This window comes from Gorilla gorilla, chromosome 12 (genome assembly GCF_029281585.2).
Source record: "Gorilla gorilla gorilla isolate KB3781 chromosome 12, NHGRI_mGorGor1-v2.1_pri, whole genome shotgun sequence".
In the NCBI taxonomy this organism is placed as follows: domain Eukaryota; kingdom Metazoa; phylum Chordata; class Mammalia; order Primates; family Hominidae; genus Gorilla; species Gorilla gorilla.
In genome coordinates, this window is record NC_073236.2 from 89,481,253 (window position 1) to 89,497,475 (window position 16,223).

A 16,223-nucleotide genomic window follows, 5' to 3' on the forward strand; every position below is an offset into this window, starting at 1 on the left:
TGGGAATCCAGTGTTTGCTACTTCTAAAGCAAACCACTGTGAATTGGGCTAAAACAATTTCATTCTTAATATTTGCCTTATAAATTTTATTAATGCATGAAATTTTACATTGCACAGAAAATCTGAAATATGTCCCTCCTTTCAATATCAGAATAGCACATAAATAAATAAAAATATGCCTGGGCGCGGTAGCTCATGCCTGTAATCCCAGCACTTTGGGAGGCCAAGGTGAGTGGATCACCTGAGGTTGGGAGTTCGAGATCAGCCTGACTAACATGGAGAAACCCCATCTCTAGTAAAAATACGAAATTAGCCGGGCATGGTGGCACATGCTTGTAATCCCAGCTACTCAGGAGGCTGAGGCAGGAGAATCGTCTGAACCCAGGAGGAGGAGGTTGTGGTGAGATGAGATTGCCCCATTGCACTCCATCCTGGGCAACAAGAGTGAAACTTTGTCTCAAAATAATAATAATAAATAAATAAATAAATAAATAAATAAATAAATAAATAAATGTATTATTTATTTGTTTATGTAGAGATGGGATCTCTCTGTCACCCAGGCTGGAGCACAGTGGCCTTATCATTACTCACTGCTGCCTTGAACTGGGTTAAAGTGATCCTGCTATGTTAGCTAGCACCACAGATATATACCACCATGCCTCTACAAAATTTTTTTAATTTTTTTGTAGAGATGGGGTCTCCTTATGTTGCTCAAGCTGGTCTCAAACTTGTAGTCTCCAGTGATCCTTCTGTCTTTGCCTTCCAAAGTGCTAAGATTTCAGGCCTGAGCACCTGGCCCAGTTTTCACCATTTAAGGGCTTTGGTAGTGAGGCATTTGTTTCTTCTATTTGATTAAAAAAAAATCTTAAGTCTAGATATTTTCTTGTATCTCTTTGATTAGGTGCCTAAAGCAATCTGAAGGTAAACTAGTTCATTTAAAAATAACGTAAGAGGCAGTCATCAAGTATGCTTTAAAAAAATCATCAGATATGCTTTGTTTTAATACCTGTCATGTGTTAAATATTGAAGACCACACCATATGTCTAATGAAAGCTTCATTAGGAAGACATTAGTAGATTAATTCCACTTGCTGTGTGGTTTATTTTATTTAGAATGCAATAAGGTAAGTTCATTGCTTTGCAGGCATAATGTTTTCTACTGTACTTGTACGCAACCAGGAACAATTCCACAGAGGTCTGTGGATCTACTAACACCTGTCAAGATAAACACACAGTTCTCCAGGGGAATCATCTCAGCAATAGAACAGAGAAAATGTGAGGGAAAGTAATTCTTATACAAAAGGAAAATAAGACAGTTTTAGAAAAGCAACATTGATTAATAATTTTTCAAAATGCCTCAGAGGTCATATATTTCTTATACAGGTATCAAAAAATTTCCTGTCTTTTAAGAATAAATGTTTTGGAGCGTATACTTCTTACTTTAAAATCAATATTCTAAGAGACTTGAACTATTGGAATAATTGTGCAATTTGAATTGAGCTACTAGAAGTTTTTCCAACTCTTGTAGCTAGTCTTCCCTCATCCATCCCAGAAAAAAATATTAGATGATAAGTTTTGCTATAGTAATATTATTTGAATGGTTATAGTGAAAATGGTGACAGTATTTCCATTATAAAACCCTACAGTTAAGAATTTATAAGTTGGCTATAAATGTTTGTTCTGTAATTCAACTTGGCAGCAAGCATCTTAGCTTGGCGGTACTTTCTTTTTTTTTATGAAGTATGGAAAAGAAAGACATCTGTTTATAACATGAGTAGGAAAATATGACAATGAATTCCATCATTCTTTATAACCAGCTTACTTAGCATTCAAATTAAAATTAAGCCTAAACTTCTTATATATTTTAGATAATAAAAATAACTCACCAATAAACCTATAAGGGTAAATTGAAGAGGATTTGTTTCATTTCTCTGTTGGCTTTGGTGATTTTAACCACTAAACATGGTGATAGACTTAACCAGTTGCTTTGATCATCATTTATTCTGCACAATAGTAATGTGAATACACTGTTACATATCCTCACTCTTTTTTTAGGTATTTGTAATATTCTACACTTGAGAAGGTAGCAAAAAAAATGACAGAGTTCAGAAATTTTTCCAATGGAGAAATATATATTAACATTTGATAGAACAATTAATGCAATACTAAGAGACGAAGGAAGTAGAAAAGATAGTTTTACAGAGAGAATCGCATGGGATATGTCAAAGTAAAAACAACAACAACAAAAAGTGTGCAGTGTGTTTTATGGAAGAGTGAGAAATTCATGTGGCTGGAGCCTGGGGTGTTTGTGGGGAAAGTGGCAGAAGTTGAAATGGAGGTAAAACAAGAGGCATGGAGGCACATTTTAAAGGGCTTAATATAACATACTACAGAATTTTAATTTTACCTGGTAAAAAGTTCTTGATAGTAGAATAGTCATACCAACTTATCTATAGTATTGACATCAGAATATCTCTGACAAAATGTGTAACCTAACAAATATATATATATAAATTTGTATATATAAATATTATATATGTGTATATATGTATATATATATATATAATTTATATATCCTGAATTCCTGAATTGGGTGGGGATTAGATTATAGATCCCAGATAGAGACTCAATTTGAATCGCATGATTAAGTTCCTCTCAGTGCATTCAAATTGTAGTATATGGTCCACAACATATATTCACAAAGATAAATCAAATTGGTTTATGCTCTGAGTCCTTGGACATTCAGGATATTAAACATATGGTGCATGATTTCTGGTTCCTGGTTTGAGTATCTGTGTTTACCAGAGAATTTGGAAATTATGCTTTAGTCTTAATATTACCCTAACTTGCCTTAGAGTTGTCCTTCCACTTCTAGTTGTTCTCAACAATCTCATGCTTCTTTCTGCAGTGGTAGACGTGTATGACAGACAGTGTCTTGGAATTCAGGCACACAGATCCCAGGTTGCCAGTTCCTGGCATTGATCTTTTCTCTAGCTGATGCTGGTTGGACTGGAGGCCTAATATGCCCAGACCTGGAAGAGACTTTTTAATTTTTGTTCTTGTTTAGTTTAGTTTTGTTATGGTGACTATTTGGATGACCAGTATTAGGAATTATATGTAACAATATTATCATAAATTCTGATTTATTTTCTCCCTACCATAAAACAAGGGGAAAAAAACCCCATTTCAGGAAACAACAGCAAAAAGCTAGTGTGTGTGTGTGTATATATATATATATATATATATATATATATATATATATGCACTCTAGACGCTAAGGTAGTGTATATATAGATACACACACATATACTCTAGGCACTATTGTATTTTAAATGCTTTAAATTTGTTGACTCATTTAATCCTCACAACAACCCTACAATTAACCTTTTTTACAGATGGGAAAACTGAGCTTAAATAACCTGCCCAAGGCCACATAGCTAGCAAGTTAGTAGAAGCAAGAATTGAACCCTAGTGTAGTGTCTGAGTTCCTGCTCATAGCCACTGGTAAGGCAACAAATAAAAGAGCTCAAATACAAAAGATGAGAAGGAAAATAGAATATTTTTTTCTAACTATAGTAAAGAGAATTTATAGTTACATGGTGTGAGATGAGAACAAATAGGTTTATATAATAGACATCTTGAAGTTTTTAAAGAATGCTTTAAAGAAGAGAACTGGGAACAGCACTATTATCTATGCTTAGGGAACACTGATCTGCCTGTAGTTATATAGGATCAACTAAAGGGAGGTGAGATCATTGGTAAGGAGCTTAATGAGAAAGCTCTCCATGTGTTAGTTAATAAAACCTGAAATAAGGACCTTGGCATTCCCCTGGACTAGCAGCTTCAGCATCACCTGGGAGCTTGTTAGAAATGCAAATTATCAGGGTCCTCCAAAGATTAAGGAAATCAAAAGCAAAGCAATCTGTGATTTAACAGCCCTTCTAGCCCCTCTAGTGTATCTCCTATGCACACTAAAGTTTGAGCAACACAGATTTAGAGAAACAGAGGCTATGGTAATAAATTAAGAAGTGGCTGAGCTTGACTATAGACTGAGTGGGAAGACTTTAGAATATGGCCAAATTAAAAACCACATCGCAGCTCATTATCTTTATGTCTTGGGCATAAAGTACCTATGAATAAAGAATAAATAAGCTAAACTAAGTACACATGAATAAAGAATAATAACACATTTATTATGTGTTTAATAGATTTTAGAAATGGTTCCAATTTCATTACATTTAGCGTTATAATCATTTTCCAGATGAGGAAACTGGGACAAGGGGCCCTTAAACTCAATGCCACATGAATAAAAACAACGAAGCTTGGATTCATACTCACAGTCAGGCACTCCAGTCTCATGTTGCCACGCTACATTATGAAAACATTGAAACTGAAAGAGCATGAGCCTAGGAAGTGTTTGTCACCAACAGAAATCGGTTGAAACAATTCTACAAACTATATAAGCTGACAGTGATTAAAAGATGGCATATTATTGGTTGGTGCTCCTGTGATGCCTGCAACACTTGAACTTGCAGTTATAGTGAAATCTCTGTGACCCTGACTTGGTACTTAAGCACCAAGTTGTATGCAAGCCACCAAACATGAAATTTGTATTAAATCGGATGAAAGACAAGATAGAGATTACAGAATATTTCAGAGCTAAACACAACCAATCTTGACTTGAATAAATCTAGTCACGTTTCCAAGTCAAACTGCACATCTAGGCTTTAATTCGAGTGACTTGAGTACCGCATTGGCTCATCTTGATCCCCAGCACTCCCTCTGATTTGTTATATCATTGGGGAGGAGCTAGGTAATAGCTAAGTTGACTGAATTCACCAATCTATATCTATGACTGGACTATCGGTGGTTGGAGGTGAAAGTGTTCCTCAAGATAAATAAACACTTCATAAATAAACCTGACTTTTCTGTAACACAAGTTTATCATCTGAATAATAAAAAGATTGCAGTAAATCTCCAGAGATGCTTTTAGCCTGGCATTATTATTATTATTATTATTATTATTATTATTATTATCAATGCTCTTACTCTCATTTTCTGATCTTACTCTTAGGGACCTGCAATAATCCAGAGGGCTAACAGGATCAGGGGTTTAGCTTTACAGCTCTCCAAAACAAACCCTCTTCTGAGTCTGTCCCTTTTTACTTACTCTCAGTTCAAACTCAGAAAAGTAGGTAGATGGATATGTGGGGTCTGCTTGTCTTTACTTTATGGGGATACTGGTAGAAATGCAAAATGCAAGACTGACACTCTTCTCATTTTTAATTTTTAAAATATTAGTGCTGCCTGTGGGTTTTAATATACTTCCCCTGTGCTGATTTTAGTGTCTACTTTTCTATTTAAAAAGCTTAATACTGAGCTTTAAGGGTTTCCAATTAAGCTTAAGGAAAATATGAAAAGGATGAAAGTGTCTGCCTGACAACCATCCTGTTTTTTGAGACAAAAAGGTTGATTTTTGCAATATGAAGAAATAACTTGAAATGGCCTGTCCTTTCCCATTTCTCCAGAATCTCCCTCTTCTACTCACTCTCCTCTTCCATCTCTTTCTATTTCTTTTGTGTTTTCCTCTCAACTTTCAAATCCATGTCTCATTTCTTAACTGTTGTTCAACATAGGCTCCCTGTATTCTTGTTCATGATAAATCATCAGGCGTGAGTGGGCTTAGGACAGCTTAGCACATACAGTCCTTAGGTTCTTTTAGGTAGATCTCAGTAGCCATGGTTGTTGGTGGCAACTGAGTGTGAACCCCGTTTCCAAGAGTTCACACAAGTACAGCTCATAATGAATTCAACACCAAGACCAACTTCTGCTACAGATCTAGACATTTATTAATGAGTAGGCACAAAATTTTATAGCCTATTCTGGAAGCTTGGTGAAGTTCCAGCTCTTCATTCTTTTAAGTACCTGAAAAAAAAGTCTTCCAAAAATGGTTTTCCTGAAACAAATATGACAGTATTTCAACGACAGCACCTACCTCACCATCTCTCAGAATTAAGTGACTAAGAACTGTTAGGGATCAACAATAGTACCTACCTCATATCATTTTGTAATGATTATATGAATTAATTCATTTAAATCACTCAGAGTAGTGTGCTAGAAATAAGTGTTAGTTTTTATTATTACTATTATTATGGAACCATTCCTCATAATAAAGGGTGAAAAGCCTCTTAGAGTCACATACTCTGTGTATGTAGAAGTGAGGCGTGTTCAGGTAAAATTTAGTTAATTCACACGTCTTGCCTATTAATAATTTCACAAAGGATTAACTTCCTCCTAACTTTCATTGGACCAATTAACAAGCCCTTAATTTTATTAGTGATAACTTATTTTCAACAGATATTATAACTAATGAGCACAGCCACATCATAATTAGAGATGATAGTAGCACAAGGCTTCTAGAAGCCACCTCTGTCTTCTGTAATTCTGACTGAGGTGTTGGGGCATAAATTCCTGATAAAGGCACTGACACTCTTGAGGTACAGACAGCGTTAAGAAACACTTACATCGCACTGTCTGTGCTGAATTTTTTTGGAATACATTACAGTTAGCCAAAAACCATGTTTCCTCCAACCAGTTCTTCAATCACCTGAGAACAATTTGTGAGATTCTGCCTCAGTTTCCCTTAGATAACAAAATTGCAAGCACAAAGACTGACTAGCTGAAGAGACACAAATTAATGGGTACACACAAGCTTTATTTGCTTCATCCAGATTACTCATGTTTTTGCCCACAATACTTTTTCTACACTATCTAGACAGAGAATTGCTCCTTGTTCCACAAAATTACAATCATTTATAACAAATATTGCTGTATCCGTATCACAGCATACACCCTAGAACCTCGTAAGTATTGCAAAGGTGCCCTAGACATCTGCCTGGAAGACTACAGCTACAATTTCTTCTTTTGAGGCAGCCATAAATATTTTCTCTTTAGCTCTTGAGACTCCTGTAAAACTAAGATTTCTGGCCCAGGCCCCAGACAATATAAGACAGGCAGGGGAGTGGGGGAGGAGGGGAAGCATCTTCCTAATTGAATGCTCTTGGGAAGGTTATTCACAATCTTCTACGCTTATTCTATTTCTATGGCTTTTCCTTATACAAATCGCTCTCTAAAGTCCCAGCCCTATCCATTCCTAGCAATCAAAAGAATAACAAATACAATTGATCCTTGTTATTTATTTGTAGCCCGTGGCACTTTGATGATCCTTAGCAAACACGCAGAGAATGGCAAACGTTCCCAATGCACATGTTCCTGGCTGAAGTTGAACAAGACTATTGGCTTCCTTCTTGTTTCAGCTCTCACACTGTAAACAAGTGCGCTATTTTAGGTCTTTTTAGCACCACGTTTTTGTGTTTTACATTGGTGACTTTGCTGTTTAAAATGGCCCTCAAGCATAATACTAAAGGGCTGTCTAATGTTCCTAAATGCAAGAAAGATGTGATGTGCCTTATGGAGAAAATACATATTAGATATGCTTCTTTTAGGCATGAGTTAGAGTGCTGCTGGTCATGAGTTCAATGTTGATGAATCAACATTATGTATTAAGGAAGGTGTCATTATCATTCAGAAACACATAAAACAAGGCAATGGATTGATTCAGTGATGAAAATGTGATCAGAGGTTTGCAGGAACATAGCCCTGTATTTCCCCATAGGAGCAATGGTTCAGTATTTGCTAATTCAGTGTTCACAGGGACTTTATTTGCCACAGCTACTGTGAATAATGAGAACTGACTGTAAGTACTAAGAGACTAGATATGTTTCACATATGCTGGACACTAGAGGGAGTAGGAATGAAGACTTGACTCTTGTCCCCTTCAGGAATCTACCATTTATTTGGGGAGGGAAGGATAGATTAACACAATATATGAGGGTATTGGAGAACAATGCAATGTTCTACGTATCTTTTAGATGGAAGGCAACTGAATGTACTGTGCTTGGTGATCAGCTTGAATATGTTAGACCTGTATGAGAGAAGAGACATAACGCCTTCATTGCAGGGAGCATTTGACATATCTGAAAGAACACCAACATTAAATATTGCATGATATCCTTTCTACCCTGTGGGATTGTTAGGAAAGATAGAAACATGACTATTTTATAAAGGAAGCCACAGTGCCTCAGGGAAAGACTCAGTAACTAATGTGATGTAACCAGTAAATGGTGGCATCAAAAACGCAGTACGGATTTCCTAACTCCTAATCCAGTGCTCTTTCCATGCTAACACTATGAAATGTCAAATTCAGAATATGGACCTGCAGTCCTGAAAACATACTGTGTGGATGATTTTCCTTTTCTTTTTGAAGCTCTACTTGATATTTTTAAAACGAATAATCACGACTCTTGTTAGTGAATTAAAATACATATGTTGCAAAATAACAAAATGAGTAAGAAATGACTGGGGGCAAGGGCAGAAACAGTTCACAGTGGAAAATGATAGATTTTGCGTCTGCTAGCCTTCGAGCAGCTGTGGAAGGTTGGGAGACACGGCATATTTAAATAGATAAAAGCATCGTGTTTAGCAAGGCTGAACTGTTTCAATCAATATACTACTGAAGAATTATCTTTTAGTATCATAAAATAAACTTTTGACAGGAATGTGACATGTGTGATTGCTACAGGTGTGATTTGGGGGCCACTGGACACTATTTATATAGTGGGCATCAGAGTCCCATGGTTGAATCTTTGGACTAGGAAGCAATATACAAGTCTAAATGGCCACTTGGGTTAGTAGCTGATTTGAATCAAATTTCCCAGAATTACATTTTTTAAAAAATACTGGACTTTATATTTGTTGATAACAATTATGTAGATGGTGAGAAGGTAGTGAGAAATCATTCCTGTTCAATGTTGCTTTCTTTTGGCTTTAAATAGAAATAAAGACAAAAAAAAAAAAAGTCCAGCCACTGGACATGTCATAGTTTTTTATCATCTTTTGGAAATCAGGGAAATGTTTAAATCATAGTCCCAAGTCTTAATCACCAGCATCCAGTGCCTGTGGTCCTCCTAGCCAAGTTCACTTGCATTGCTAGATTTCTACTCTTAAATTTATGCTGGCTTTGCTGGTCTTTCATCTAGGACACACAGCTTTCAGTTAAAGATGCTGTATTTCATCAAAAGCATATAAATGTCCTATTTCCCTTGGGGGCACTAGATTTAGGAATTTTCATTTCCTGATGCTATTTTCTTTATAAGACAGGATGAGAGAAAGGAGGAGTTCCACTGTTAGCAAAGATCATCACAGCGGGGCTTCTATAGAGATCTTGGAAGATCTTAAATATTCCTAAAATATTGACTGAAATACAAGCAATTTTATTCATGCCATTTCTTTCTTTTCTGCTTTCTTCCTGTTTCTCTCCTGACCCTTCTCTTCCTCTCTTCCCATTCTTCCACTTTCTGCCCCTTCTGCAGCTGCCAAATTAATGCATCCTTTTCCCTCCTTGTGAGTTTTGGTCCCCTGAAATTCCACTGCCTTATATGAGATATAATATGGTAGTGGGAAGAAGAATCCTTGTTATGAGTAACATATGTGATTAACAGATCATCGCGACTGATGCTTGAGTACAAGGTATCAAGCCGTATTTAGCAGATTGGGTTTAAACACCTGGTAGAACAAGTTTGGTCCAATAAAAAGACCCGAATTCTCTCCCTTTTAAGATCTCTAAAGACACTGGTTACATCTAAACCATTGGGTAGGGGAAGGGTGCCATTTGCCATTGTAGTTCAGATGGAGGGATCACCTGGTGGAGGGAGAGTTGCTTTTTAGGTGTTCCCGTTTCGCCTTACACGTGTCCCTTTGATGCGTGGAGAATGCAAGGGAGAGGCAAAGCAGGGCGATTTTCGTGGGAAGCTAGACCAGCCTCCCTCGTTACATAGGCTCGTCCTCTGCATTGCATCCGAGCTTCAGTGATTTGCTGTTTGGAGACTGCAGATTTGCATAGAGCCCCTTGCTTCACCAGCGTGTGTGGTTTTTCTTTTCTTTCTTTCTTTTTTTCTTTTTCTTTTTCTGTTTATCTCCCTTACTCCTTCGTCCGCATCTCCTTCTTAGCTGCCTTTCTCCTGTTCGATTCCCACTTCCTTCAGAAGGGCGCACTCTTCCCTCTGAACCCCTCGCCGGGCGTAAGTGTCAGGAGGCGGCGGACGCGGAGATTGCCTCGGGAGCAGGCGATGCGCGCCGCTGCTCCGCGCGCTGCCCGGGGGAGGCTGGCGCTAGCGGGCGAGCCGGCCGGGGCTGAATGGAGGGAAGGGGCGCCTGGATTCCATGGGGACTTCTTCTGCCTTGAAAGGAGGTTGGGCCGGCGAAGTGGCCTCCCTAGTCCCCGCACACAAAGCTAAATGGATTTACCTAGTGGATTCGCGGTGGATGGCTGTCATGTAGAAGTGAGGACCCTCCAGGAGGAGCTTTAAACAATTTCTCGGCCCCCCACCCGCCGGCACGCACTCTCGCCTGAAACTCTTTGGGAGTATCTCTCGAGAACCTGGAGCCCTGGAAATCTGGGAGCAGCCACCCGCTCCGCGCTTGCTGTTCCCGGGGCTGCCTTTCCGGACAAGCCCCTCTCCAGCTGCATTCGCCTCGGCTATGTTTCGGATTGTTTGGGGTGCTAGGCACGGCGGACTCCAGGACCCCGAGAAGACTGTCCGAAGGAGGGAGAGGATGGGTGCCCTGGCGCGGTGAGGCGGCCGGCCCCTCAGCCCACTCCGCGCCGCCCGCTCCCCTGCGCCCTCTCCTCTCCCCGCGCCCCAAACTTTGCCTCCCGCGGCGGCTGCCCCTCGGCGGGCGCCCCGCCATGTACCAGAGGATGCTCCGGTGCGGCGCCGAGCTGGGCTCGCCCGGGGGCGGCGGCGGCGGCGGCGGCGTAGGGGGGCGCCTGGCCCAGCTTTGGATAGTCCCGCTCACCCTCAGCGGCCTCCTAGGAGTGGCGTGGGGGGCGTCCAGTTTGGGAGCGCACCACATCCACCATTTCCATGGCAGCAGCAAGCATCATTCAGTGCCTATTGCAATCTACAGGTCACCGGCATCCTTGCGAGGCGGACACGGTGGGTCTGCGATGCCAAGTTCTCGCGGGTTACCCCCTCGCTCCCCTCTTTCTTCCCTGCACTCTCTCCTGGGCTCCTAAGGCTCAGAGAAATGGGAGCTCGACAAAAGGGAGGTGCATTTGGGTGTGCTTGGTGCGAGCCACTTATCTCTTTGAAGACAATAGAAAGGGGATGGGGGAAGGCGTCGCGGGTGTTGGTGGTGAGGGGTGGGAGGGGCGTTCCTTGTCGAGGTACTGGGAGAGAGATGTGGACACCTACTAAAGGACCAGCCCTGGTCGCGCGCCTGGGCCCCGCGGGAAGGGGGCGTCAGTTGCCAGAAGGTCACTCAGTGGCCGGATGGGGCGCCGCGCTCAGCTAAGGGACCTGAGCACCAGAGAGAAGAGGGCTCTGCAGAACCTTTTGTCTGTGCTGTATATGATGCCCCACCTCCTGCCCATCTTCCCTGGCCCCGGGGCGGGGGGGCGGGGGGGAGGAGGGAGAGATTCCAGCCCGCACATTCCTCCAAAGTGCGCCCAGACTGCAGTGACAGCGAAGCAGTCCTGGGACTCACTCAACAGGAGGCCAATTACTTTTGCCCCCACGCCTTCCCTTAATTGGAAAAGCTAGGAGGGCAACCGAGGCACCCCCTCTAATGCGGGCCAGCCCTTCCCAGCCATGAAGGGGACCTCTGGACACCATTCCCCTTCCATCCACTCTGCACATAAATATATGTCTTTTTCTTGGTAATTAGGCTGAGTTCTTTTCTAAATGGAACAGAGAGAGGCTTGACTACACATACCCATCTCCCGGAGGATCATGTCTGAAGGCTATTGGAACGAGGGAGGTCTTACTTCCTCCTTCAGTGTTTAATGCTTTCCAGGAAGGGCAAATCAGTCAATGCTGGCTGGGCTAAGCCCGGAGGTCTGCCTGGAGAAGAAGTTAGAGCTAAGGGAAACTATTCTCCTAACGCCCTGTCACTTTGAAAACAGCAGAGTGTAGAGAAAAGCCTTGGTTGGCAGCTTTCTCCTCCAGAGTGACCAGCACTGTGAGGCCAGATTCCTCTAATTTTCAGATAAATATCTATTCCAGATTCCCCGAATTGCCAAAAATTAAAACATCAATCTGTTTTTGTGAGTCGTTCCCCACTCCCAATTTTTATTCTCCCCCGGTGTAAAATGCACTTGTTTAGAAAACAGAGTGAAAGTTGTGGGCACTTTTTTTATATCCGTTTTCCACCTCTTTCTTGCAGGACCCGTCACCTTTCAGACTTGTTTCAGCTCAGAATCCTTTGCCCCACTCCTTATGAGTTTGCTCTGCCCTGAGCAGCTGCTGGTGCTACCAGGATGGCCCTTTATTCCGTGGATGCAGGGTGGGGCGGGGGCTTCCCACCTGGGGACAATTCTGGTTAGATATGAAAAACTATAGCATAATCTAGCTGAAGAGAGACCAAGTCCCCTAGCAAGCCCTCTTTGGGAGCACAATAGAAAAAACACATCCCTGTGGATTCTAGGAATTGGTTCCTTTCTCCTTCTCCTAGTTCTCTCCCAGAAATTCTCTCCAGTTAAGAGTGTCTAGTATGGAGACGAGAGTGATATCCCAAGCCAGGGATTATTTTTATAAGTAACAGAGATTAGATCTCTCTGAAAGAATAAGGAGTTTCTGGTGATCTCACCACAAGCCCACAGTATACTAGGAGCTTGTTGCTCCCTTTACCTGGGTGCAGTTCTCAACCACTGCCCTGCCTTTGTGCAGAATTATGTGAGTCCTGAGGGACGGAGGCAAGCCAGGGTGCAGGAAGGGCAGAGTGTGGGTAGGTGGGTGTGGTGAGGCAGATGGGGGTATGGAGCGGGTGGAACACCTAATTGTGCCAGTGGGAAGCACTTGGCTAATAATCTCATATGCAACTTCTCCTTTTCTGTGTCTTGGCCTCTCTCCAGAGGGATAAGGCTGCTGGGGACGTGGGAGAGAAGACCAAGGGGCCCTGCCGCAGAGTGGGGCACTCCTTTTTCCTCTCCACTGCAAGCTTGTGCCCCAGTCAGGCGCCGTCTGCTGGCCCTTACAAACATTTCTTTCCCTCCAGAATACAGTGATTGTCTCTGCATGTGAATGAAAAATCAGAGGTGCCTGTCATCGAAAAAGAGAAAGAATAGGATAGTAGAGAAAATTGTTGTGTGTATAGTGGTTGGTATTATTCTTTTGGGTCAAATAACTTTCTGTTTCCTTCGAAGGTTCTGTTGTATGGTCGTGTTTGTGTATTTTTGGATTTCTGCCCACTCTCCTTCACGCTTACTCTTTTGGAAGAGGCTGCTCCTCTTTTGGTTCTTTGTTTTTTTCAATCAGAGGCGCAAACTTACATGTCAGTAACCAACCCCTGCCAAATAAAAGCCAGGTGTGAATTTCTCATACTTCATCCTTTCCCTCTTTTGAAAATAATATTAACTTTATAGAGAACAATCAAGGAACATTAGGATAAAAAATAAGCCTCTCAGGGTCGGGGATGGAGAAATGGGGTGAGGTGTGAGTGCAGAGGGACTGAGAACACGGCAGGCAGGGTGATGGCTTAAAGAGAAACCTAATAAGAAAGAGGTGATGTTGAATTTGTTGGGTCAATAGCTCTCTGAATATTTCGCTAATTGTTGGGAAAAAGGACCCACAAGTAAAGAACCCTTGAGCCTAATAGATGAGGGTGAAGGGAAAGCACAAAGGTAAATGACAATATGATAAATTCATAGCTGAAAATGAGGTTTAGTTCAAAATCTGAGACTATTGCAAATTTATTTGGCTAGATGAACAAATGAACTAGGCTGTTTGGTTGTATTAGAATTTCTGTGAATCATAAGACATTTTCTTTCATAATAGAGAATGCATGTATATGCTTGAATGTGTAAAATAAAAATTCATTTATGGTATAGTTTAAGGAATAAAATTGAGTCGCCTATGTTTTGAAAGCTGCTGGGCTGACTATCCAGGTTCATTCTTCTTCATTTTCTCATCTTGCCATGCTTCATTTGCACTATTATGAGGTGTCACTTACAAGGTTTGCAGGACGCAGAGAGCGCTCATGGCTACCCGAGTATCTTTGTGCAAGCTGACCCAGTTGCAGCGATTATGATGAGGATTTTTTTAAGTGCCTGTGAGAAGCAGGTTTTGAGAACACTGCAGGGTCCTTTTATATTTTGAATTTGCTCAAAAACATAAATGGTGAAACTACCTCCATAGAAAAATTGTGGGTTTTTTTCTAGTTAAATAAAGGGAGAACTGTGTGACTGTAAATGACAAAAAGCAAGCCTGCTTGTAATTAAGAATGCTACTTAACGCCAACAAGAGTCCAGAATAGACCAGTGTGCTCAGCCAGTACTGCTTCTGTGATGTGCCATATGTGGGGAGCATGGAATGATGTCAGTGAAATGCTTAGGTTCCCATCTCAGCTCCCAGCTTTCCTAAGTGCCTCTGCATACTTTAGAAAATTAGCTTAGAGTCTCTCAATAATTTCAGGAGATAAAGGAAGGAGAAAGCCACCAGTGCCATCCTTTCTCCTCCCACAAATATGAGCTCCGGAAATTATATTGCCATGATTAGCTTACACTATTAAAGGGCAAAAGGGCTTTCCCAGAAGGAAGTGTTAACAGATTTTAAAAGTGTGGTTTGTAATTGAAGTTGCTTAATGGTGTTACATAAGGATAATAATTATATCTTGAATTCATAATGTTTCTGTTTCTGAGACACTTTCAGTACACATACCAAACTTCTAAGAGGATGGGTAGGTTTCAGAGTGAGTGTGAATGTGATTTTCCTGTAGGGATACTGAGGCATACCATAAATGGGCCAAAAGACGGAGCCAGATGTCTGATCAGAGTCAAAGAGGAATTAGAATCAAGGCCTATGGCCCATAGCCCAGAGCAATTCTATGAGCTCAGAGGTTTTTAAACTCAAACTAAGAGGGTCCTCTATGCCGTTTAATGGTTGATCTCTTAAGAAATAATGACAAGATACATGGTCCAGCGTTTTGCTTCAAGCATGTTTTAACAATAATGCACACTGTTAGAAAGCTGTTGGTACCTCACTGGAGTCCTGCAGATTACTTCATTGATTCTGCTGAGGAAGTTTTTGTTTCTCTGTTTTTCCAGGAGGCAGGAGGTTAATGTTTCATAGAGTAATCCCTTTACTCTTTTGTGTGGCAACCAAGAGAGCTAGCAAAACCTTTGACAATATTCTCTACATTGGGGAAATATTTAGCTTTAATGTTTAATATTAATTAGCTGGTAATGAATTCATATGTGTGACCCAGAATGTTTTTGGCTATGACTGTTCTGGTGAAACAGACACTGGTGTTCCACACCTTTTCCTTACTTTGGATTCTTGGACAAAATGTTATATCACTTAAATGCTGTTTTCAACAAGATGGCCAGCTACTATTTGTGGAAGAATCTTTGAATCAATGATGATTGAAGTAACCCTGGCACTTTAGAATAATTTTTTGGTTGCCCAAAACTTTAATAGATTTATTTCTTAGATTGTTCATTCATGCATTCATTTATTCACTAAATATATCATAAATTCCTACTATGAGCATGTGTTTGTATTTGTGTACCAGGTACCATGGAGGACCAGAGAATAATAAGGATGAGAGTAGAGTTGAGGTTGGAGGAGGCAAGATATCCGAGGCAGAACCATCAAGAAGTTTACAACTTAGTTCTAAAAATCCAAGCTATTGTTGGAAAGAGTTACTCCTTAAAGAGGCAAATTCAATTTTTTCCTTAAAAATAGGTAGTTTCCAAGCATAAAAGCAAAAAACATAAAGTTTGTGTATATGTAGCAATCATCTGGGACTCACCATGAAATGATCTGATAAAAACATCAAAATAGTAAATTTTATCTACACCACTTTTTATTGCCCTTCATTATTAATGTTCTAGAAAGAGCTCTTTATACAGTTGTTTTCCACCAAGTTGCTGCATATATTTTTTCTAACAAAACATGACAATTTCTGCCTTTCGAACAGATATAAGTCTTGTTTTGTAAATGTAGTTAAGATAGGAATTCAGTGATTTAAATTTACACTAATAATGAATAATTAATGCAGACTGGTCTGACGAAATACTTCTCAGAAACGTATCTGTGTAAAAATTTGGCCATTGCCATTTACTAGCACTGTGTAAATGTACGAAGCTGCTTATCTTTACTAAGA

General features: G+C 40.6%; 1 protein-coding gene across 22 annotated transcripts in view; it reads left to right on the forward strand.

Annotated features, from left to right (window-relative positions):
- The window catches only part of NRXN1 (neurexin 1), a 1,113,820-nt gene that overhangs the window by 675,614 nt on the left and 421,983 nt on the right, over positions 1 to 16,223 (forward strand). For 2 of the 22 annotated variants that reach the window (XM_019021161.3, XM_019021162.3), the window contains exon 1: positions 9,763 to 11,056. The exons of 18 other annotated variants lie outside the window; for them this stretch is intronic. In XM_019021161.3, the coding sequence (XP_018876706.1) occupies positions 10,807 to 11,056 (250 nt within the window). In that variant the 5' untranslated portion in view covers positions 9,763 to 10,806. Of the gene's footprint in view, positions 1 to 9,760; positions 11,057 to 16,223 lie in introns of those variants that run through there. 2 more of the 22 variants (XM_019021160.3, XM_019021159.3) reach the window with 2 other exon arrangements.